The 24,019-nt window shown below is 36.6% G+C and overlaps 3 protein-coding genes across 5 annotated transcripts; 2 read left to right on the top strand and 1 right to left on the bottom strand.

Moving 5' to 3' along the window:
• Positions 1-688: 688 nt before the first annotated feature.
• On the bottom strand, positions 689-7,650 carry LOC112003229 (AT-rich interactive domain-containing protein 6). Of its 3 annotated transcripts, none has more exons than XM_024035428.2 (13): positions 7,362-7,650; positions 6,143-6,964; positions 6,000-6,039; positions 5,026-5,078; positions 4,688-4,733; positions 4,512-4,583; positions 3,229-3,351; positions 3,019-3,064; positions 2,861-2,936; positions 2,681-2,747; positions 2,524-2,574; positions 1,629-1,721; positions 689-1,155 (listed from the first exon to the last, which is right to left on the bottom strand). In XM_024035428.2, the coding sequence occupies exons 2-13, from the start codon at positions 6,844-6,846 to the stop codon at positions 1,051-1,053; spliced, it is 1,476 nt and encodes a 491-aa protein (XP_023891196.2). In that variant the 5' UTR covers positions 6,847-6,964; positions 7,362-7,650; the 3' UTR covers positions 689-1,050. The 3 variants fall into 3 exon arrangements, with proteins under 3 accessions (XP_023891196.2, XP_023891191.2, XP_023891184.2); XM_024035423.2 differs by having other exon boundaries at positions 3,019-3,070; positions 6,143-6,900; positions 7,362-7,649; XM_024035416.2 differs by having other exon boundaries at positions 3,019-3,070; positions 7,362-7,649.
• A 6,956-nt stretch (positions 7,651-14,606) lies between these two features.
• LOC112002959 (small ribosomal subunit protein uS5x) lies at positions 14,607-16,270 on the top strand. The gene is made up of 2 exons (XM_024035128.2): positions 14,607-15,389; positions 15,916-16,270. The coding sequence occupies exons 1-2, from the start codon at positions 14,730-14,732 to the stop codon at positions 16,072-16,074; spliced, it is 819 nt and encodes a 272-aa protein (XP_023890896.1). The 5' UTR covers positions 14,607-14,729; the 3' UTR covers positions 16,075-16,270.
• A 2,090-nt stretch (positions 16,271-18,360) lies between these two features.
• Positions 18,361-21,205, top strand: LOC112003220 (protein FAR1-RELATED SEQUENCE 5). The gene has a single exon (XM_024035408.2). The coding sequence runs from the start codon at positions 18,959-18,961 to the stop codon at positions 21,188-21,190; it is 2,232 nt and encodes a 743-aa protein (XP_023891176.2). The 5' UTR covers positions 18,361-18,958; the 3' UTR covers positions 21,191-21,205.
• Positions 21,206-24,019: the final 2,814 nt, after the last annotated feature.

The raw sequence follows: 24,019 nt of genomic DNA on the forward strand, positions 1-24,019 counted from the left end.
CCTGTTTTTCAGTACCATAGGGAAGTTGTATTAGATAACTAATGAACTCGCTAGAATGATAAACCACAGATAAGAAAGCAAGGGAACACAGACGACTGCAAAACAAGCATTAAAAATTAAGCCAAACAAAGAGTTGACCGCTATATTTTTAATGAATGCAAAACAAAGCATTAATCACCATTTTCTAAGTAATTAGAACCCAACTCCCCCTAAAACCATAGAGGAACTATTTTATTTTCACTTCGATTAGAATTAAATAGGTGCAAGTAAAGGGTGTCCACAAGTGTTTGTTCAGTTTCTACAATGGACACATTTGAAAGGCCTTGATGGACTGATTCTGCTATCAAAAAAACCAATGACCAGAGATAGAATATCAACTGGCTCTAGTGTCTCTTAGAAACGCAATAGAAACACAATCGACAGGTTTGAGCTGATTTGAGAAGTCACACATAATTGTGGCCAAAAGGAAAACAGCTTTAAATCAGTTTTCTCTTGCACCAGATCAGTGGAATCAAGCATTTAGAACATGATGGACCCTCTTATGAGATCTCCAATCCCCACCCTAAGAGTTCTCCAAGGAATATAACAAGAGATACATTTCAAATGTAACATAGTATAAAAATGACCTCACCATGTTTTCCAGAAAACAATAGAATGATTACAATACCATGGCACGTCCTCAATCAAATTGAGTTAATTTGTAGTTGTTTGCAATTAAAGACGTAAAGAAAATTTAAGCCAAATGGTAAAAATCATAGCTTCCTAAATGGGGTCAGTAATCCACAATTTGATATATATCCCAGCCCACCCCTACATATGGTCCCATCAGATTTAATCATAACAGCTAATAATTACAGGATAATATAGATTGTAATTGTACATACATCCAATCAGTAGGCTGCTTGAGCTTCAACTGTAAGCATGAAACAAATACATAAAACTTACAGAGAAATTCGGACTTTCCATCATCCACATAAAATTAATTCATCTTCTAGAAAAAAATCTGGAGCAATCTTTGCATTCAGGGAACAGGAACATCATCTCCACATTCTACGAATCTGACTGCTCAAATGGCACACGCACAAACAACTGGCCATGCAGCGTCACAACGGCAGATGTTTGATGCGGATCAATTCTAGAAGGCAAGCTGACAACCTAAAACCAAAACCACTTCTACTGTCAGGTATAGTTTTATAGAGTCTCAAGCCTACATAACAAGGGATTGAAGACCAATGAATATATGAAGACAACACTAAATTGTCACAGATAAGAGTACAGGAAAATGATATTGCCCAGGCCTGGTACTCTAATTAACTCCTAATTTTATTTTTCTTTTCAACTAATTAAATCTATCAAGACAATCGGGGTCCTCAAAATCCGCATATGTACACTATTAGCCTAAAAGAAATCAACACTATTCTGAATTGGACTAAAACAAAAAGGTGACATAATGTTGAGGGGTAGAATTAGATGATTTAGGTAGCTTCCAATGTCATCAATTTTGCAATTCCTTTTAAGGCCAAAAGTCTCTTCCAATTCAATTGCCAAGTGACCAGGACCTGCTGCAAAACAGCACTGGATGACACCTTCAAATAAAGTAATCTAGGTATTAGTGACACTTCACAAACCTTTTTAAAGGGTGTGACACCCCAAGGATTATCCAGTTGCGCAGGTTGACCAGATATAACCAAGCATCCAGCTGGATCAGACTGAACGTGCACCTGTATTACATAGAATAAGGATGTAATCAATAGTAAAGCAAAAACACAATACAAAAGGCATCAAAAGTGTGAGCTTCACAGTCGGTAATATGTCCTAGCACTGATTGTGTACTTTTCTGTTTTTTGGTTTTAGTTTGTTAATAAAAAATTTACCAATAAAATTAACTACCATAGAACAGTATAGTAGTAGGAAGTTTTCTGATGAGTAAAAATGTTTGATTTGGGTTGATCTCAAACCGTGTTTTGCAGATTTAAATTGTTTCACAACTGTTGACAATTGTAATCTGTAAGGAAATTTATTATTTACTAATTGGGTTGGATTGATCTCAGGCCCAAACTTCATTCCCAACTTTTAGTCCGATTCTCAAAAAAAAAAAATTTTTGAGTCCAGCGCCAGCCAAAGAAAATTTACTTAGTTGTTCAAAGACTACCTAGCCCCAGGTATGGGCCGCAGTTTCTTTCATTTGGTCTTAAGATTATACACTATCATCTTAGTCACTTATCACAAAAAGACATCTGCGTAGTTTCTCTACATTCTGGACCTTGGTGCATCAACCTATCTCTCATTATATCCACTTGGTTCATAATTGGAAGTCAGAACCAAATAGAACTCTTAAATGGGAATAATTCTCCATTTGAACCAAGCAAGTGATGTCTATTTTGTTTCCATTTAACCACCACGTTATAGACAGTCTACCTCTTAAAAAACAGGAAGAATTTCAAATGTACATGCAAGCATTGCATCATAGTAATAGAAGATCAGAAATGAGATAAATGAAGTTGTTTCCAGGCATATACTGACCTCCTCACGCAGAAGCCCAGGAACTAAGGCATACACCTCAAAGCAGTCATTCTGTGAACGGTCAAAATTTCAAACCTAGTAAGATATTCACTGCAAAAAAGCTAGAGGACTAATAGGAGTATATTAGTCTTAGGAGTGACACAAGAGAGAAACTTACAAATCTTTGAACATTGATCTTCACCCAATCAGCTGGGGGTCCAACATCAACAACCATTGTTTCCAATCTGTCAAAAACAGAACTTGAGCAATTCCAAGAGCAAATGTACCACATTTTATATCAAATGAGTTACAAAAACCTAGACCTCACGGAAGGGAAAAAAAAAACAATAAACTTAACTGTGGCTTTGTCACTTTCAAGTGAGTAACTTGGATGTTACGCTCAACAGTAGATGGCTTTTTCCGCTTTAGTAAACCTGAGTTAGTGAACCAAGTTCAAAAGAGGACCATAATGGCAGTTAAAATTACTGAACACAATACCCAGTAGAGTGGTCATACCAACACTTTTAACCTGTTTGTCACCCTTTGGCATGGAACTCAAATTCTTCTCCTTAAAAAAAAAATTAAAATTAAAAAAAAAAAATTCTTATTATATGAAATAATACAGAATGATCACAAGGAAGGAGAAAAAGGCAAAACCAATGAAAACCAAAAATTGGAAAAACACACAAGAGTTCAATTTATAGAGCTTAAAAGTTCTCCACATACCTTAATAATTGGATCACCAATCTCACCATTCCCAAAAAGACGCCGAGAGTGCCAACCCTGCATTGCACGAGCTGCAGCATCCCTTAGTGCCCTACCTGATCCCAAAGCTTGACTATCACCAACCTGCACAGAAATTTGTTACAATCATTTAAGCTCGCTCTTGCAACACCAAATGAGTTCATAATAATCATCAATTATTACTCACACCAAACATGAATCATTGTAATCACTTTGTGCAGAACCAGATTGTATTTCCACTAATGCCCAATAACTGCAAAACTGCATCAGGCAGTCCAGCTTTAGCATTCCAGTAATATCATCATGTGTCTTAAATATCACCAATACATAATTAGCCATTTATTTTTCAGTTTAAGATTCTCACTAAATTAAAAGACACACCACAATGTATTTAGTATGCACTCATGTAAAGAAAAACAACACATTATGGCTGGCTCTTTATAATTTATTCTTTGTGTGGATGCATACCATTTGTGCATGGATTATACCAAAATTCAAAATTTTCAAAAGGATGGAGAAAAATAGAAGCAAACAAACAAAAATGCAAAACAAAAGCAAAGAGAGAATGAGGCATCAATTCGCTGTGAAAATTGAGAAACGAAAGGTCCCAAAACAAACCCATTGTAGGTAACCACCAAAAAAAAAAAGTAATCTTGAAACCTCCATTAGCTTGTAGTTTATAACGCTCCCCAATCTCCAAAACAACCAAACCTTGTTGTCTTGATGAAACAATAGAATCCAGTAATCGTATCTGATCACCACACTAAAAGAATTATCTCAAATATACTCAGTCTAGTGATTCTTTGCCCAAAACTCAAATTTGTTCCACAATAACCAAATGCTTTTAAAGAACAAATTTTGGGTTTTTCCAGAACAAACCTTCCCCACTCCACTCCCTCTATCCCAAATGTAGCATTTATCTCCCTAATGCCCTTTTAAGAAATCATTTAGTAACTTTGATCATCTACTAAGGGCACCAGCTCCACAAAAACACATCATCCAGACCATTTTCTGATATATGTATTGTTCAATCACAGCAGTCAAAAACCAAACCACATATGACCTAACCATAGGCATACAACTTTGACATAACTAAAGTTCCTCCACCAAACAATGCAACCCCTCCCACTTTCTTCCCCCCAGTTCTCTACAACCTAAAAGTCAAAAGTGCCTGAAGCAAAGCATCCATATTGACAATGAAATGGACATCATATTTTTCTACAAACACCAAAGACATGACCGCATGATTAGCTAACTTAAATTACCTGACTATTAACTCTATTAGGCTCTGTGAGTTCACCAGCACCCATCTTATGCTTTTCATATTCAAGAAGTGCCTGCAGAAATTGATAATCAGGAACTACAAAATACTTGCAAGTAAGCAAATAAAAAGTTCAGGAACTAATGTACAGGAGGAGAAACATAGCAAGTAGAGCATAACCTTCTCATAAAAAATTCGGAAAGTCCAAGAGACAGTAGTGCAGGTCCTGGTCAAGCCAAATCATTATAAAAGATTAGCCATTGTATTGCAATAGATAATGAAACTTGTATAATGTCCCTGTTAAAACAGAAAGGAGCCTTTTTTAGAGTGGTTGGGGAAGCGGTCTACACTAAACAAGAATTACAAACTCCCACTTGCAAATTCTCTTGTCTTTACTATCCTTTTTCCCCCTTTTTACACCCTAAGGAGAATTGCAGAATTTTTTTTTTTAGCCTACCTGGCCCTACCATAGTTAGAATACAGGCAGAAACGGAAAAAAAAAAGGTTTAATTACTTACTTTGGGGGATGGAATGCTTGTCCCACTTGCCGCCACAACTTGCACGAAGTCACCTATGAATGTCCACAAACAGAAATCAAGCCTGTAATACTTTCATGGCAGTGATAAATATATAGAGAAGTACATAAATTGTTTATTCAAATGAAAAATGCACGAGCATTTGTGTTGGGGATTGAGAGAGGGGGGAGAAGGTTTTTTATGTTAGCCAACTATGTGAATTCATTCTTAAATTTTGAATAATGTCTAAATTTAATTTAAATCTATTAGAAAAGATGGGACATGACTCTAATACCATATTAGAAAAGACAAAACATAACTCCGGTACGATGTTAGAAAATATGAGATATGGCTCTCATACCATATTAGAAAAGATAACTTATATTAAGTGTATGAGAAAATAAACAAGGCAAGGAAAGAAATAAAGAGAGGGAACATAGGCAATTAACGTGGTTCGGCATTAAAGGTATACATTCATAGCAAAAAATACTTAACGGTTACATCTTTAATTTTAAGCTCCATCTATATTACAATGAACGCATCATCTAGGATGTAGCTTACCATAATTATCCATCATTGGGTTCATTTTAATATCCATAGAGCTAAATAGAAAAGGTGTAGCCATCAAGGGCTCTTCACTGTGAGGGTAGACCTATAATGCCGAACAACCATGTTAATTCTCTATGTTCTCTTTCTTTCTTTATCTGCCTTCTTTATTTTCTTCTTCATGTTTTCTCATACACTTTTATCAAGTTATCAAAACTATGTCTTGCTTTTTCTAACATAGCATCAGAACTATGTTTTATCTTTTCTAATTATATCAAGTCAATGAATTTTAATTTATTGGGATTTTGGGAAAAAAAATTCTAACAATAATCTATAATGCTGAGGCATGACAGAAGATGGACCCCCAAAAAGAAGAGCAAAAAAAAAAAAAAAAAAAATTGGATTATAAGGAAAAATAAACCCAGGCAAACCTGTTCATAGCCACCAAGTTTGATTACAGCTCTCCATAACCTAAATCAAATAAAGAACCAAGATTTTGACCATAAAATTAGAAAAGGTTCTCTAACGAAATTTATATGCAAATTTTAAAAGAAAAAAATTGCCAAACGCTTACTTGAGCAAATTCAATTCCTTTTGGTAGAACTTTGGGGGCTTAAACTCCAGGCTCCTCTCCCTGTGGAAATTTTCTACATCCATCATGAATGCCATTTGCTCCTCCTCTGTTCCGGACTCATCACCCTCAACCCCATCTGATGCCAAAAGAAATGACTGCTCTGGGATTTTCATACAAACTTCATTACCTACATCCAACTTGGGTTTCAACACTTGCTCCTTAATCTCTCTATCCGGAGACAGCTCCATTTTGCTCATTCCAACATTCAATTCATGCCCTTTATCATCATGCTTGGCCTCTATCTCCATATAACCCTCAGGGGGCACATTGGTTCCTTGCTGATTGGAAGAATTGAAATCACTAGCAGCAACTGTTTCGGTGTCCTTCACTTCCCTATCAACTTTGACCTCTATCTCCATGGACCTCTCATCGGGTTTTGGCTGATTTAAAGGGTTTGCATTGCTAACATCAGTCTGGGTGTCGGAAAGCACTGGTTCATTGACAGCAACATTGGCATCATCAGAGGTCTTAAGGGAGGCAGTAGCAACATCAACTGGAACTTGGTTTTCAATAGGGATTTCAAGACCCTTATCATCATCAATGTTGTTCTCCACTTGGTCAACTGGTGCATGGGGATGGGTCAGATTGTTGTCCTTATCAAGTGGGTCCACCATATTTTCAAGCTCTTGTTTGTTATCATCCATAATTCTAGTCCTTCAAAAGGGCTGTGGTCGTTTCTGGGTATCTTATTGTTTATGCTAGATGGGGAAGATAGAAGACAAAGCACAAAAAGTCCATTACGATAGAAAATTCAAAAAGTCTCTGCAAGACCACCCAAACAGCACACATCAACAAAGCTTCAAAATTGAAAGTCTTTATCTAAAAATGTAAAAGAGAAGCCAACAAAAATCACAAAAAGCCCAGTTCTTTTTAGTTTATCTTGGTATTAAGAAAGATATGACAAGGGTGTTTGAGTGTGAATAGAGCTAAGAGATAAGAAAGACAGAGACTTTAGAAGCACAAGAACATTGCGAAGAAGAGCCTAGCTCTCAGCAAAGACGGAATAAAACGAAAAAACAAACAGAAACAGAAACAGAAACACGCTAGCATATATATAGAAAAGGAAACGTTTGAGTAGTAGAAGAAGAAAACAGTGTAGTTGATGTTATGAAGAGGCCTGCCCTAATGCAAATCAACTAATGTAGCAAAGGAGAGTTACCTGGAATTCAAAAGCTTGGAGGTTGATGGGTGACACTGATTCTTCACCTGACTCACTCTGTACTCTAAAAAGGATGTGGAGTCTGTCTGTCTGGGCTCTGTGTGGCTTTGTGGCAGTGTGTGTAGTGTAATAAAAAAGAGAAGAGAAGGTAGCCAAATAAGGGAGCAATCAGCAAAGCTAAAGTCACGCGTGTATCATATTCACCACTACTCTACTGTCTTGCATATGCAAAAATGCAATTGCAATTGCAATGCCGCTACCAAGTTCCAACTAGTGCTATTCAGCCAAAAAAAAAAAAAAAAAAGTTCCAACTAGCGCTACTATTTTTTCCCCTTTTCACCTTTTTTTTCTTCTCTCCATATCAAACACAAACTTCCTCGTGAATGCACCCCCACCCACCTCTTTTTTTTACTGTATATTTAGGCCCTGTATGGTACGCAAATTCAAACACATGTTTTCAATTTTTAAACATTATGGGTCCGTTTGGATAACACTTATTGTTGCTGAAAGTTGATAAAAACTGATTGTTGCTGAAAACACTGTAGCAAAATAATTTTTAAATGTGTGAATAGTATTGTGAGACCCACTTTTAATATTAAATATGACATGAACAGTGCGTGAACAGTGCATGCACAGTACTTTTTTGTCCCCAAAGTCAACAAGTGCGGAAAAAAAAAAAAAAAAAAAAAAAAAAAAGAGAAAACGCGAGAGATGAAACGCGCCGCAGCTTAACGCTGTATCCAAACCCAGGCTATATGTATTTTTACACATTTTTTTACTCACACGTATTTTCAAAAAAACTGAAAACTATTAATTAAACATGTAGGGTTGGTATTTGTGGCCCAAGCCCAAAAACAATTAATTTGTAGAGTATGGGTGAAAGAGCTAGGTTAAGTATGGGATTGATAATAATGGATCACAACTTTCAAACACAAGCCAATATGAATTTATACGTAAAATCTGAAAATCCGAAGAGCTACACTATTGTTTATCTGATGAACAAAAATCTTAGGGTTCTAATCAAGCTCTCATCCTTCCCCTCTTGTTAGGAGCTTCCTTCCTTTATATAGTCACCCTTCTCCTCATCTCCATCGTCCACTTGTTCCTCATCCATGAGTTTGCTTGAGTACATGTCACGTCAGCCATCTTCTTTTAGCTCTGTGTGAGTGGCGGTAGGTTAGGATGCACTGTTCAGGGGTCTTCTCCACATAAATGCGGCCAAAAAAGTTGCTGCAGTGCATTAAATATGGTGGTAGCAGCTTTCCCCTTAGATATTTCTCCATCCTTATCGTTCCATAGCATACTCAGAGTTTATCTTGATCAGGTGGAGTCCTCAGAAGGTCATTTTGGCCTTTCACACATTCAATTGATTTATAATATTGCGTCAGAGGATTACAACCTCTTCGGACAGGAGATATCCTCTTCGGATTGTGATAATTCTTCCTTCTGAGGGTCCCACTTCCAGACGGGCCCTGCCTTTTCCATCTTCTTCTTCTCGGTCGCAAAATAGCCCTCCTATGGGCCTTCGGCCCATTACGTTGGGCTGGGCCTTTTTCCTCCCACAAAACACATGTACCAAACGGGCCCTTAATCCCCAAAAAAAAAATTTCTCATAGATTCCTTGGCCCTTACTTGCCAAATATGACAATAGAAAAATATTTTATTTTTTTGTTATTTTTATATTAAATATGTGACAGAAAAATAATAAGAGTTACTTTATTTTTTTATTTTTAAAAAACTAGATCTATTAAAATTTTATTAATGAAAATTTTAAAAATACAAAAAGAAAAAAACAAATACTTCTTTTACCAAATGGACACTAGACATTGGTTCTCTTTTATATTTCACTTTTTTATTAAAATAGAAAATATTTAAGTTATAACAAATTTTTTTTTACAATTCAATAGTTACAACAATGAGGATGAGGAATAAAATCCTAATTCTCCTAATAGATGAGATTAGATTATGTACAAATATTTGGATAATGTGCTTTCCATTAGCTTATTTTTGTGAATTTATTTACTTAGCTTATGTTCATAAAGGAAATAAATGGAATAGAATATATAAAATATAAAATAATGAAAATGAATTAAATATTGTCATTTTTCTTGTTTAGCGGTTTGAAAATAAATGAATAGAAAAAGTAACATTATTTGGGAATTGAATGAAAATAAAAGGAAATTAATCATTTTTATAATAATGTTTTTATTATGTCTCTTCTTTAATAAAAATAGATGCCCCTTTAGGGACACCTACGTGATGGACTCAATGAACTATGATGTATCGTAAATCTAGAGGTTCTAGGTCTCATCAACTATACTATTAATTCATTGGATTTCTGAAATGTCTCATAAGCAAAAAGTGGAATAATCCAACCTAAGGTTTATATATCACTTTCTTATATAAAAATAAATAAAATAGGAGTATGAAAATTTAAGGGGAGAAAAAGGGAGTATTACGGTGATTTTAGTGAAAATTCATTAAAATACACTCAATTCTCTCTTATTCTTCATTTTTCCAAACTTTGGAGGAATTTTAAATTTTTTTTTTTTTTTTTTTTTTTTTTCAGGAAGTGTCTTACAAGGAATCAATTCCCTCTTATTCCTCATTCCTTATTCCTCAATCCGGTCCACTAGTTACGGACTGGCTCTCCTAATTTGACCCTTTGGAATGACAACTTTCCCATCAAAACTTACCAAGGGTGAATCATAGGCTGTCAAATCCTCAAGTCTCAGGTTTAGCCCTTTGTACAAGTCAGGGTACATGATCTCTGCACCACTTCCCGGGTCTACTATCACCCTCTTCATATCATATCCTCCTTTGAGGGTGACCACCAAAACATCATTATGTGGCTGGATGGTTCCAATCTTGTCATCCTTCAAAAAACTTAGCGCCAGTCGGGTCTCCATTTTAACCCTCTTTGACTCAAAATCAAAGTCCTCGGCTAGTAGCTGAGCTACAGACATCACCCTAGAAGGTTGAGAACAAGTTCTCCTAGGGGCAAAGATGACATTAATCGTGCCCAAAGGGGGCCTTGAAGACGCATTCCCTTGAGCCCCTGACCTTGCTTGATCTCCATGCTCGTTGGGTGGATACAAAAATTGTTGTAATCTTCCTTCTTTGACTAGTTGCTCTAAATAGTTCCACAAAGTTCTGCAGTCCTCGTTCTTGGTGGTATTGGCAATGAAGACTTTAGTTGCGCCTCATGGGGTATCTTGTTCGGCCATTTAAAGTATGGATCGTTCTTGATCTTCTCCAAGACTTGATGCACTGGTTCTTAGAACACAATGTTAAATGCCTGAGGAGCTATAGACCCAGATTGTCCTGCAAAATCCTTTCGGGGTCTATTATTGTTATAGTGGTCCGACCTGAAATCCCTCATCTCTTGAGGGATAACCTTACCTTTCCCCTTGCCTTACTATTGGTCTTCCTCAACCCTCTTGTATTTATCAATGTGGTCCATAAGCCGACCTTACTTCTGGTCGGTTTCTTGGTCAAGGATTTTCTCAGATCATGCACGGTGGGTAGGTCAACCTTGAAGGTCTTTACAGCCTTGTCATCAAAGTCCCTTTCAATCTCGTTGAACATCTCCTAGTATCTGTCCGAATACGTTTTTAGGGTCTCCCCTTTTCGCGTGGACATGGATAATAAGGAATTTAAGGGTCGAGGAACTCTACTGCATGTGATAAAACGAGACCTAAACGCCTAGGTGAGCTCCTTGAAAGAATTAATGGAACCTGCACCTAGGTCGTCAAACCACCTCATGGCCACAGTCCCCAAACTAGAAGGGAACACCTTGCACATCAAAACCTCATTCTTGGAGTGCACAGCCATTCTCTAGTTGAAGTGGCTCATGTGTTCCACAGGATTTGTTCGATTGTTGTACATGGTGAACGTGGGCTGGTTGAACCACGAAGAAAGTTTACCTCCCTCGATTCTGCGTGTGAAGGGTGACCTGGAAATTTGGTTGAATGCTCTACTCATAGCATCATTCCCTAAGCCTTTGGAAGATGAATTTTTGTTTCCGTGCTCATGATGGTAGTCCTCATTATACGAGAAAGACTCAATAGGAGGAGTCCTTGATCTGCATTTGTAACTAACATCCTCTTCACCGACAGAAGATAAGTCAGAATGTGAGGGAGTTCGCCTTGGCCCTTCGTGGCGTAACTTCCCTTTTAGATGATTAATCTCTCGTTGCATGTTCTTAGCATTCTGCTCATGAGAGATGTGGCTCCCACCCTGAGACTGGCTCATAGTATGAGTAGTGTGCACACTACCCTCCCGATCCATTCTCTATTCAAGATCACGAAAGTGATTTTGCCATTGAGACCCCATGGATTCTGCTTGGTTTGGACCTGAACCTACCATTGTTGAATGATAAACTAACTATAACCTCAGAATTCCCCACAAATAGCGTTAATTGTAAGGACCAGATTTTGATTCTTTGTCCACAGGGTGGACCAGTTTAGGCCCAATAAACCTAATACAATGAATTTGTAGAGTGTGGGTTAAAAAATTAGGCTTAAATGAGTTGGACAACAAATGAAGTGGGTTCAGATAACAAGAAAAGGAAGAGAGATTGATTAAACTAAAGAAATCTGTCCTCGGCATAGTTTGAGGAGATTAGTTATTGTATATTGATTCTCGAATTTGATTACAAGTTCAGTTCTTGATTACTACAGTATTTTTCTTTCTCTTTTTCGAACTCTATTTCATTAGGGGTCTCTTACATTATATATCTTCTTTTAAATGACCTTGGCCCTCCACTTGTTGATCATTTGGGTTACTACTTGAGTGCTTGTCCCATCGGACACTCTCTTCGACCCTATGTGAGTTGGGGTAGCCAATGCAACACCGTTCAAGGGTCTTCTCCACATAAATGCAGTTAGAAAGTTAGTTGCAGGGCATTTAATGCTGTGGCAGCAGTTTTCTCTTAGATATTTCCTAGCTCCCATCTTCCCTGTACGTTCATGATGCATGTCTTTATCAATAGAACCTCCTGGAACGTCACCCTGAATGATAGGAGGTACATCTTGATTTTCGTTGCAATTAGCCGATGGGATATTCCTCCTCGGACAACCTCTCCCACCTTCTATAGTCACAATTCGCTCATAAAGTTCGAAGATTACGCCTTCCTTGCTATTGATCTATTCTCGGATCACGGGGCCTCTTTGGACAGGCCCAAGGCCTAATATATATTTGAGCTTACGTCCCCACAATGTGGATTGGTAATATATAAAAAATATATTCGAGCAAAATTTTCAAAAGTCACATCAGCATGTAAAGTTAAATTTGCATAGAGTTCTTCTCAATTTTATTTTTTATTTTTTATAAATTGTCTAGAGTCATATAACTCAATAGTATTGTTGTCTTTCTTTTATAAGCAATACTGGGCTCAAATCTTTCCTCTCCGGTCATTGAAATCATCAAACAAATGGATCTTTCCTCTCCAGTCATTGGAATCATAAAAAAAATGGAGTTATTATATCGAATAATTTATACTAATAATTTATTATTCAAATTCTTTTATTTTAAATCCTCAAAAAAGGCAACCATGCCGTAGTTGGCCTTAAATTCTTTACATTTTGTATTTCAACTCACTTTGTATTAATCTAGATGATTTAGATATACCGCATTCATGTCATATAAAAAAATCTGAAGAAGATAACAAAAACCTCATTTCGTAAGTTTCATAGTCTCTTACATGGCTCTTTATTATTTTTTATTTTTTGATAATCAAGTCTCTTACATGGCTTTTTATGGCCTTCTTAACTCTAGTCTTATTAGAGCATCTCTAGCAGATTAGCCAAATATTTGTAACCATGGTGTAAATTACTAATAAGTTTCACTAACCGTGAGAAATTCTGGTAATTTTTGGCTATTTCTTTTTACTTCTACGCGAACAAACAACAGTAATGAAAATGGCATTGGGGAAAGTTGCACAGAGAGGGAAGAGATATTGCTTATATACCTTATGCTAAACCACAAATTGAATTTTATCTTTTTCCCCCATGCATCAATAACATTATGTCTTTTATGGAGGGTGACAAAGCATTAAGCAATAGCTAGTCCAAGCTTCATCTTCGGCCTAATTTTCCAATCTTACGATATTTAAAGCGGCTATTCTTCTCACCACAACCTCTCTTTCTGCTTATTTAGGGGAAAAAAGATAGAAAAAAGTATTGGGGGCCAACCATCTACCTCTTTGTGTGCATTCTCAAGAAGAAAAGGAAATAGAGAAGGAGAAGCTAGGAGAATAACCCCAAAGTAGTCTAGGCATAATATTTTATCAAGATTCTAGGTTAAATATATCAAACAAATTTAAAACTAAAAAAATACCATATTTTGGTTGGAATTAATTTAAAATTTCTTCAAGTTATTAAAGGTGTGACAAGTGGCACTATAGAAACATTCTATTTGTAAAAGTACTGGAAAAATTGAGGGTTAGATGTGAAAATTCTCATGGCAATTACTAATAATGAAACAAAGGCAAATGGCATTAAATGATTTATACCTACTCTCTAACATTTTAACAAGTATCATCCAAGCCCAAGGAAAGAAAGATAGAAGAAACAATTGCTAATAACCATCGAGCCTTAAGTGTAAATGTACGGCTCGTTATCAAAAAAGAAGAAGAAAAAAGAACACCATACTCGACTTGACAAACTTATTTCACTCAAGAGATCTTATAATTTATTTCCTTAGGAAATTTTCTCATACTGCATTTGGCTTGTTTTGTACGGTATTCATGCCAATAAGTGCTTCCTTATAATCTTGTTATTCAGTTTAACCAAGTTTATTTTGGCTTTGAATCACATTCATAGTTGTTAATCACATTTAATTCACAATTGTCTTCAAATTAGTTTGGTGGGTAGTATGATTTCCTTGACTTTGATTTACACAACATTGATATGATCAGTACTATTTAGATTAATTAGGCTTTGATATGTTTACTGTTCAGAATCATTAAGCTTTGATCTATTTTGCTTACAATCAAACTGATTGTAATCATGAATAACTTAGCTCATTGGGACTTAAAAATATTGTGTCAATATCCCTAATTATCCAAATTCTTTTTTATTATCTATTTACATAGTTAAACAATGCTCTAAATTGTTTGGACTGGGCTGGACCTTAGCTTTTGTAGGGTTTACAATTTAGAATTGGGCCTGCAACACCACAAAAGGCTCTTAATCCCATCGTAAGCTGAAGTGAGTCTCGTAACCAAACACCATCCTAACTCAATCCCTCAAAAACCCTAGCTCACCCTCTAAATCGCTTCATTCTCCCTTCGCCTCCCTTCACTCTCTCTCGCACACAGAAGAAAAGAGAAATCCCAAAAAATCTCCCATTTCCAGTAACCTAATCATGGCTGAGCGCGGTGGAGCAGGAGGAGAGCGCGGAGGCTTCGGCAGAGGCTTCGGTGGCGGACGCTCCAGAGGCGACCGCGGGCGTGGTGGACGCCGCCGCGGGAGACGCGAGGAGGAGGAGAAGTGGGTGCCAGTCACAAAGCTTGGACGCCTCGTCCATTCCGATAAGATAAGATCCCTGGAGCAGATCTACCTCCACTCGCTCCCAATCAAGGAGCACCAGATCGTGGACAAGCTCTGCCCTGGTCTCAAGGACGAGGTCATGAAGATCATGCCCGTTCAGAAACAGACCCGTGCCGGTCAGAGAACTCGCTTCAAGGCCTTCGTCGTCGTCGGCGACAACAACGGCCACGTCGGGCTCGGTGTCAAGTGCAGCAAGGAGGTTGCTACGGCCATTCGTGGCGCTATCATTCTGGCTAAGCTCTCTGTCATTCCTGTCAGGAGAGGATACTGGGGTAACAAGATCGGTAAGCCTCATACGGTGCCCTGCAAGGTCACCGGAAAGTGTGGTTCCGTTACTGTTCGTATGGTTCCTGCTCCTCGTGGTGCCGGAATTGTGGCCGCTAGGGTTCCGAAGAAGGTGCTTCAGTTTGCTGGTATTGATGATGTCTTCACTTCCTCCAGGGGTTCCACTAAGACTCTCGGAAACTTCGTCAAGGTTAGCTCTCTCTCTCTTTTTGTTTCTTTCATGATATGTTGTATGCTGCTTATGTTGGGATTTGAATCGATAAGATTTATTGTTGTAGTGATATGTTATTGTCTGCACTATTGATTCAATATTTGGGTTTATGAAAATTTGAGAAATGTTATTCTATTGTCTAGTCTGAATGATGAAATGGGTCCATTTGAATAGAGAGGATATATATACTATTGGCTTGGTGAAGGTTGATTACTCGTTCAAGAGGCTTGTTGGTTTTCAAAGATATTATTATATCAGTTGCAATAGTGAGAATTTCTTATACGTAGTTCCCTTAGGTTAAAATGTATGAGTTATATATAAATTCTATGTTGAATAAGAGACATAAAATGCAATTTTGTGTGTTTGAAGGTAAGATGGTTGTTATGTATATGATATTATGATTATTAAAAAAAAATGTTGAATGAGAGAGACATGAAAGGTATTTTTAAAGATGTAATGTGCTATTTATAAATCGGTGGATCATAATGGTGTTCTTTCTTTGCAGGCAACATTTGAATGTCTGCTGAAAACTTATGGCTTCCTTACACCTGACTTTTGGAGAGAGACTCGCTTCACAAAGTCTCCATTCCAAGAGCATACCGATCTGTTGGCAAAACCAACTGGTAAGCTAGTCCTGGAGGAGCCTGAGAGGAATGATGCTTGAGCTAGTTTGGGTATAACAACGATGAGATGAATGTGCCGTTAGACAACTTTTTTTGAGTATATGTTTCCGGTTAAGATGTTTTCTATTTCTTTCTAGCGTATCTTTTTGGTATTTGACTGTTGAATCGGATGGTTTTATGCTTATTTTGATTGTTTTTTTTTTTTAATGAATAACATTTTATTCAATTAAGCAGTAATCACTGCAAACAACCAATCAATCATACACAGGTACGAAGAACACTCTAACGTGCAAGAACAGAATATGAAATCCATTACACACAGCACGATTTGGATGGTGTTCTTTATATTGAGTTTCATGCTAGCTGCCTTTATCTGCCTATTCTTGGCTTTGTGCTTGCCTTTATATGTACTCCTATATTGCAATATTTATGCTTATGTGAAATCTGATAGACCTTGGATGATTTTGATTCCGTGTGAAACGTTTCACACCATATTGGAAATGATGCTCAAAGTTTGTCCGAGCCTTTAGAGGGATTTACCTATGATTTGTAGTTGATTCATTTACCAAGTGTTTTTCTCTATAGGCTTGTCTTGGGTTCTACAACCTGTTTTCTTTGCCTTTTATTTGGCTGACAATAATTAGCTAATAAGTAATCAAAGTAAGCTGGAAATCAAGCTTAGCCAAACACGAGTTAATAAGATTAAGACTTACTCTTTGGTTATTTCTAAATCGAATATTTAAGTTGTATCTAGTCTCATAATAGCTGGCCCTAATGAACTCTTCACATAATGCATTATTCTAACTCGTTTGTGTATTAATTGAAACTGGTGGAGCGGTGTATCTCACTCCTCTATAGACAATACCCAAGAAGGGGGGACAGAAGTAGGCTTGAATATTATCACTATGCGCCTACAAGAGTTAACAACGCTGTTAGCCAAATCTTAAGAGTAAAATTAACGGTAACCATGGATGGGATGGGAGTAATATTTTATGTTGTAGTCGTAACTCTTAAGCCAACTTCATTGGATTAGGAGGTTTTTTTTACACGTTGATCTTGGTCCAAACTCATTGGACCGTCATCAAGCTGATTGCACCATTGGATTGAGATGGTGCACGGTCAAGTGGTTTGCACAACGCACATTTCAATCGGCAATTAGTGTGGGGTGTTTGGTACTGTTGTTTAAATAACAATTTTCAGTGTTTAAATAACATAACATATATTTTTACATACATTTTTGCTTATACGTATTTTTACAAAACAATAATGTTACTAGAAATTTCTTACTAGATGAGTCTTGTGTTTGTTTGTGCAAATTCTTGCACAACTTCCAATGTTTATTCCCCCTCATGACCTTGCATCTTTCATCTTTCTTCCTCAAGTTGTGATTATTGATACCATTACACTTACAAGCATCCTCATTTCATGGTTGATCATTGACATTGCGAATGTGGGGGCTCGTTAGGTTAGAGGTATCTAGTATCATTGCTTAAGTGTTGTGGAAATATGTGTAGGTTAAAAAGTGTTGTGAAAATACGTGTTTCAGTGTTTAAACACTGAAAATTGTTGTTTAAATAAGTGTATTAAACACCCCCTAAGTGTCTAAAGCTTAATTGGTAGTGTCTTTTTATAATATCATATAAATGGTTTGAAATTGGACAGATTGATGGAACGAAATAGAATTAATTAAATATCATTGTGCAATTAATAAGCTCTCATTTGATTAAAAGATGAAATAAAGAAGTTGATCTTGTAAATGAAGTTGTGAAGTACAAGGGAAATTTGTAAATAAAGTAAAGTATAAGTAGAATTTGAAATATATATGACTTCTTTGGTAAAATAAAATGGAGGTAAATTAAAAATTGAACAAAAAAAGGAAAAGATTTTTTATAATCATAAAATTTCAATATTTTTACAAACTATTAAAGTGTTAGTTCTTCATAAGTTAAAATAAAATTTAAAAATTACACCTGATCTACTATAGATCTATAATTACAAAAAAGATTGTTGTAAAAATATTAATATTAGATTTTATAGTGCAAAGTGCGGAATTTTTTTGAAATTATTCATTTATTTTAATAATTTAAAATGAAAGGGAGAAAAAAAGCCAAAGTAATTGGTCAATTCTTCAATTAACAAAGAAACTTGTAATTGGTAATTTGGTACAATTGCTTAGGATAAGATTAACATAATAGGTGAATGTGAGATTGAATGAAAATAGCAAATTCTCATCAACCCTATCACGCTTGATTAAATTTGAAAAGGACCCAAAAAAAATAAAGAAAAGAAATCAAAAAGATTAAAAAAAAAAAAAAAAAAAAAAAAACTCTCTCTCTCTCTCTCTCTCTCTCTCTCATTTCTTCACAATCTTTTTTTATTTATTTATTTTTATTTATTGCAAAAGGAAAGAGCAAACCCTCCAAATTCTAAACCAGATCAAAACCCATTTGATTCTAGCTCTAGGGTTTCTCTTCTTCTTTCTCAATACTCAACAGAAACCCTAGAACAAAACAAAGAAAAATAAAGTAACTTAACTTTTCTTTCCACACTCTGTACCTCACATTTCTGTGTCTGTTAAACCTACAACTTGTGCTGAAAACAGATAAAGAACACTTTTTTTTGGGTGGGTTTTTCTTCATATTTTCTATAATATTGGTTTTTGCTTTGTGGGCTGAGATTCTTTTGGCTGAAGATGGAGCAGGAGATATTATTATTTATGAAAAACAGAGTTGGGTTACGCTTATGAGGGTCAGTGCTTTGTTTTTCAATTTGTTTCCTTTTTTTTTTTTTGGCTTTTTGGGTATTGGAAATTAGAATACTTTCTATTTGTGATTATCAGTGTTTACTAGTAAAGCATATGAGTGAGAAATTCACACGGTTAGGTTGCCCATTGAAATTGTAAATCATAATAATTCAAATTCCTACATGGATAATGAGATGATTGAATTTGATATTGGGTTGGGGAGTGGTGGTGGTGATGATGATGGTGTGGATATGGATGATGAAGAAATGGTTGATAGCCCAACTCACATCACTACCAGTGGTGGAGGTGGTGCTGGCACAAGCTCTGAACTTTATCTTCCTGAGGGGGACCTATTGGACCTTGAACCTTATGAAGGAATGGAATTTGAGTCTGAAGAGGCTGCCAAGGCTTTCTATAATTCTTATGCTCGTCGTGTTGGCTTCAGTACCCGTGTCAGCTCCTCCCGTCGTTCCAGGCGTGATGGGGCTATCATACAGAGGCAATTTGTCTGTGCTAAGGAGGGGTTTCGCAACTTGAATGAGAAGCGCACCAAGGACAGAGAGATTAAGCGCCCAAGAACCATTACTCGAGTGGGCTGCAAAGCATCCTTGTCTGTCAAGATGCAGGACTCAGGGAAATGGGTTGTGTCTGGGTTTGTAAGGGAACACAATCATGAGCTGGTTCCACCCGATCAGGTGCACTGCCTTCGCTCTCACAGGCAAATCTCTGGCCCTGCCAAGACCTTGATTGATACCTTGCAGGCTGCTGGGATGGGTCCTCGGAGGATTATGTCTGCTCTCATTAAAGAGTATGGTGGAATAAGCAAAGTTGGATTTACAGAGGTTGATTGTAGGAATTACATGAGGAATAACCGACAGAGGAGCTTAGAAGGGGACATTCAACTTGTTCTGGATTATTTGAGACAAATGCATGCCGAGAACCCAAATTTCTTCTATGCAGTGCAGGGTGATGAGGATCAGTCTATGAGCAATGTTTTCTGGGCTGATCCAAAGGCGAGGCTGAACTATACTTACTTTGGTGATACTGTTACATTTGACACTACCTACAGGTCCAATAGGTACCGTCTTCCCTTTGCACCTTTCACTGGGATAAACCATCATGGACATCCTGTTTTGTTTGGTTGTGCTTTCCTAATAAATGAATCTGAAGCATCATTTGTGTGGTTGTTTAATACGTGGCTTGTGGCAATGTCTGGTCGACCTCCAGTGTCAATCACAACTGATCATGATGCGGTGATACGTTCAGCCATCACACAGGTTTTCCCAGAGACCCGCCACCGCTTCTGCAAATGGCACATTTTCAAAAAATGCCAGGAGAAGTTGTCCCATGTGTTTCTCAAGCACCCAAATTTTGAAGCGGACTTTCATAAATGTGTTAACTTGACCGAGTTGATTGAGGAATTTGAGTCTTGCTGGTTGTCACTTCTTGATAGATATGATCTCAGGGATCATGAGTGGCTTCAAACAATCTACTCCGCTCGCAGGCAATGGGTACCTGTATATTTACGGGATACCTTCTTTGCAGAAATGTCTATAACCCAGCGAAGTGATAGTATGAATTCATACTTTGATGGCTATGTGAATGCCTCAACCAATCTGAGTCAGTTCTTTAAGCTATATGAGAAAGCTTTAGAGAGTCGCAATGAGAAAGAGGTGAAAGCAGATTATGATACTATGAACACTGCCCCGATTTTGAAGACCCCTTCTCCAATGGAGAAACAAGCATCTGAACTTTACACGAGAAAACTATTTGTGCGGTTTCAAGAGGAGCTAGTTGGAACGCTAACTTTCATGGCATCCAAGGCTGAGGATGATGGGGAGGTAATCACATATCAAGTGTCCAAGTTTGGGGAGGATCATAAAGCTTATTATGTTAAATTCAATGTTTTGGAGATGAAAGCAACTTGTAGTTGCCAGATGTTTGAGTTTTCAGGTCTTCTTTGCAGACATATATTGGCAGTATTTAGAGTGACTAATGTGCTTACTCTCCCATCTCACTATATATTAAAACGATGGACGAGAAATGCCAAGAGCAGTGTTATATTAGAAGAACGTACTAGTGATGTATATACCAATTATCTAGAATCTCATACCGTACGATATAATACCCTACGCCATGAGGTTTTCAAATTTGTCGATGAAGGGGCAAAGGCTCTGGAAACTTATGATGTGGCAATGGGTGCTTTGCAAGTGGCTGCAAAAAAACTTTCTCATGCAACAAAGAACGAGGGAAAAACAGGCATGGCCAACGGGCGTGTTAAGGGTAACTTGGCGACTGATGGAAGTCGTACAAATTGCACCACTGATGATCTTGAAAGGTGCTCAGGACAGCATCTATCTGAGGTAAGAGTAATTTTCATTTCTACTTATCCTTTGCTTTATCTGTCTCCATAGAGTTGCATGTAATTGATTTATATTTTTTTTCTACTTTCATTTGTTCTCTTAAATTACTATCAAGTAAATTTTCTTTTACGTGTTTACCTTCCCTCCTCTTTTGGTTACTTTTAATTGTCTGGTGAACTGCTCTTGGTTTTGTTATGTTTATTTAAGCCCTAACATCATGAAATAATTGTATTGTGTTGGATCCTGCAAAACATGGCTATGAATCTGGTATGAAAACCCCATGACAATGCCTATATGTGCATGTTTTTATTTTTTATTTTTGATAACATGCCTCTATGTACATGTTGTAGGTGGAAGACATCTGAATATATATACTTAAGAACACCCAACCCCTAGTCATTATTAGCATTAGGAAATTAATCTTGAGAAGTATATATGCATTGCATCAAGTTATACATACATGTTAGGTTAAAGAGTGTGTGGGGTACAGCTCCTTCATGTCTTATGTGCTGCATTTAAAAAGAGAGGAATTGTTGTCCTTTTGAGGGCAATGAGATATCTTTGCCACATCTTGAGTTCCTCTCTCTCTCTTTTTTTTTTTTTTTTTTTTTTTTAAGTCCTCATTCTGAAGACTCTACGAGTGGAGCTCCAAATCCTATACTTTCTACACCTTTTCTTTCATGGACTTTTTTGATGACTTATTTCTCAGCAGCTCAACTAGCACTTGCAGATGTTTACAATAGAGGTGTTTAGGGTTCAAATCTCTTCCCCCATTGCAACCAGGGAATTATCAATAAAATAAAAAAGTGTGTGAGGAACTGGTAGTCCTCAGAATTTTAACTTGCGCATGGGTGAATCTTGGGATTTCCCATTATTTTTCTTAAATTCTTGGGATGAACCATCAATGTTAATTTGGCAACTTGTTCTCCACCGGGGCTTGATTATCTTGGAAATCCTTGCTAAGGTGTAACAGATTGTGTCCAGGGGACATATAGAGAACTGGATTTTTATTTCTCTTCTTTTGATGGAGTATGGAGAAATAGATTTAGGGGTTCTTGATTCAATTCATTTTTTATTCCGTACCCATTTAATCTCATTTTTTTACTTAGAATGTTAGAGTTTGATTTTTTTTTTTTTTTTTTTTTTTTTTTGAAAACGTTTACAACCACAAACGTAATAAAACATATTAATAAAATGTTGAAGAACATTCAAAAAGAATATAGTAATATATTTAAAATAATTTTTATTTATTAAATTTTTTTACACCATAAGATAGACAAGGTATTCTATCGGCCAATAAAAGAAGCTCTTTTTTATTTTTTTTAATTCTAAGTGAGAGGCCTTATTTTTTTATTACAGTATTATTTTTTGCAACACTATAAGAAAAATAGATATAATTTAAGAGGCTATCTTCTATTTTGGGTCTTTGGCCTAATGGTTGAACTGCCCCTGATTAGATCTTAGGCAAAAACATTGGGTTTGGGTTTGAATGAAGTAACTACCACTTTGAATTTATTACAATCCACATCTAGAGGCACCAAATTAAATACACTGTGCAAGGCAACCTAACATCCATCATCTATCCAAGAGAAGACTACCCAATCTCTACACCATCTACTTACTGAAAGTGAAAGGAACAGGCGAACAGCCCAGTCCAAACCAAAGAACATTGTGACTACATAGACTTAAAATAAACTACATGTATCTAACTGTATTGCAATTTAGAGGCCGTCTTTCATACTAATCTTTATGTTTTGCACTTTAATCGACAACTGCTGCTTATGATCCTCAATATCTTTTAAAACTGAAAGCAGGTTTGCCCGATAAACCTCACATTTTCGATTTGCACTCTCCAGTTCATTGGTAAGTTCTCGAATTCTCCTGTCCATATCATCCTGCACACATACAATATAATGTCACAAACCATGCACAGCAGATCTGCCAATATATACAGAAACCTACATGTAGCAGTGTCAAATTGGAATGCATCACTTAAAACTACGACAGTACAAGCAACCCATAATTTAAAATGGAGTCAATTATGTATATTCTCCATTCCAGGTGCCAAGTATAAAACTAAACTACTGTAAAAATAAAATAAAAATCTGAAATACCAAAGAAAAAAAATCACCCTTCCCTGCCCAATAAGGAAATAATTAAGCATGCAATTCTATGGGCTTTCAATGAGAGTGTTAGGTCCAAATCACCATTAAATAGTACATTACAATAGTACAGTCAAGTTTAAGAAGCCAAAGAAATTACAGAAGTGGTACATCATTCTCAAGCTAATCCACAGCAAAGCTGTAATCATCCACTCCGGTTAACAGCATCACATTTTTCAAAAATCTCAAAACTCAAATACACAATTCAGTAGAAATAAAGTAATAAACAAAACTCAGGTAAAATCCCCAGCAAATTGTTTGCCTACTAAAGAAACAAGCACAAGAATCAGTGCCAAACATGACTATGGAGCATTTGATATAACATTAACACATAATTAACATCCACACCACACCAGTGTTGGGGCTGATTAATTTTAACAGATACACATTGACCAAAAGAACAAACAAGATTATGCAATTCTTTAAGGCTAAAATCCAAATGGAAATCAACTAGGAGAATGCTTGATAAGATTATGAAGAATTACTTTGAAAACCAATCCATAGCATTCTGCCAAGATGACAGTTATATTTGTAACTTAACCCCCCCCCCCCCCCCACAAAAAAAAAAAATATATATATATATATATAGATAGTGTCCTGAGACCAAATAACACATGGTTGCTACAGGATCAGAGGCTCAAATGGCATAAGCTCTTTTAGGTTACAAAAACATTTCAAACTCTTAGTTGGTAATATTATTCATCCCCAAAAAAAAAAA

This window comes from Quercus suber, unplaced genomic scaffold (genome assembly GCF_002906115.3).
Source record: "Quercus suber isolate HL8 unplaced genomic scaffold, Cork oak 2.0 scaffold_252, whole genome shotgun sequence".
Taxonomy (NCBI): domain Eukaryota; kingdom Viridiplantae; phylum Streptophyta; class Magnoliopsida; order Fagales; family Fagaceae; genus Quercus; species Quercus suber.

Excerpts from the sequence above, each read along its gene's own strand:
- LOC112003229 (XM_024035423.2), bottom strand. The coding sequence starts at position 6,846 with ATGGATGATAACAAACAAGAGCTTGAAAATATGGTGGACCCACTTGAT. Across the intron at positions 6,040-6,142 it reads AAGGAATTGAATTTGCTCAA|GTTATGGAGAGCTGTAATCA; the intron begins GTAAGCGTTTGG and ends TATTTGATTTAG. Across the intron at positions 1,156-1,628 it reads GTGTCACACCCTTTAAAAAG|GTTGTCAGCTTGCCTTCTAG; the intron begins GTTTGTGAAGTG and ends TTTTGGTTTTAG.
- LOC112003220 (XM_024035408.2), top strand. The coding sequence starts at position 18,959 with ATGGATAATGAGATGATTGAATTTGATATTGGGTTGGGGAGTGGTGGT.
- LOC112002959 (XM_024035128.2), top strand. The coding sequence starts at position 14,730 with ATGGCTGAGCGCGGTGGAGCAGGAGGAGAGCGCGGAGGCTTCGGCAGA. Across the intron at positions 15,390-15,915 it reads CTCTCGGAAACTTCGTCAAG|GCAACATTTGAATGTCTGCT; the intron begins GTTAGCTCTCTC and ends CTTTCTTTGCAG.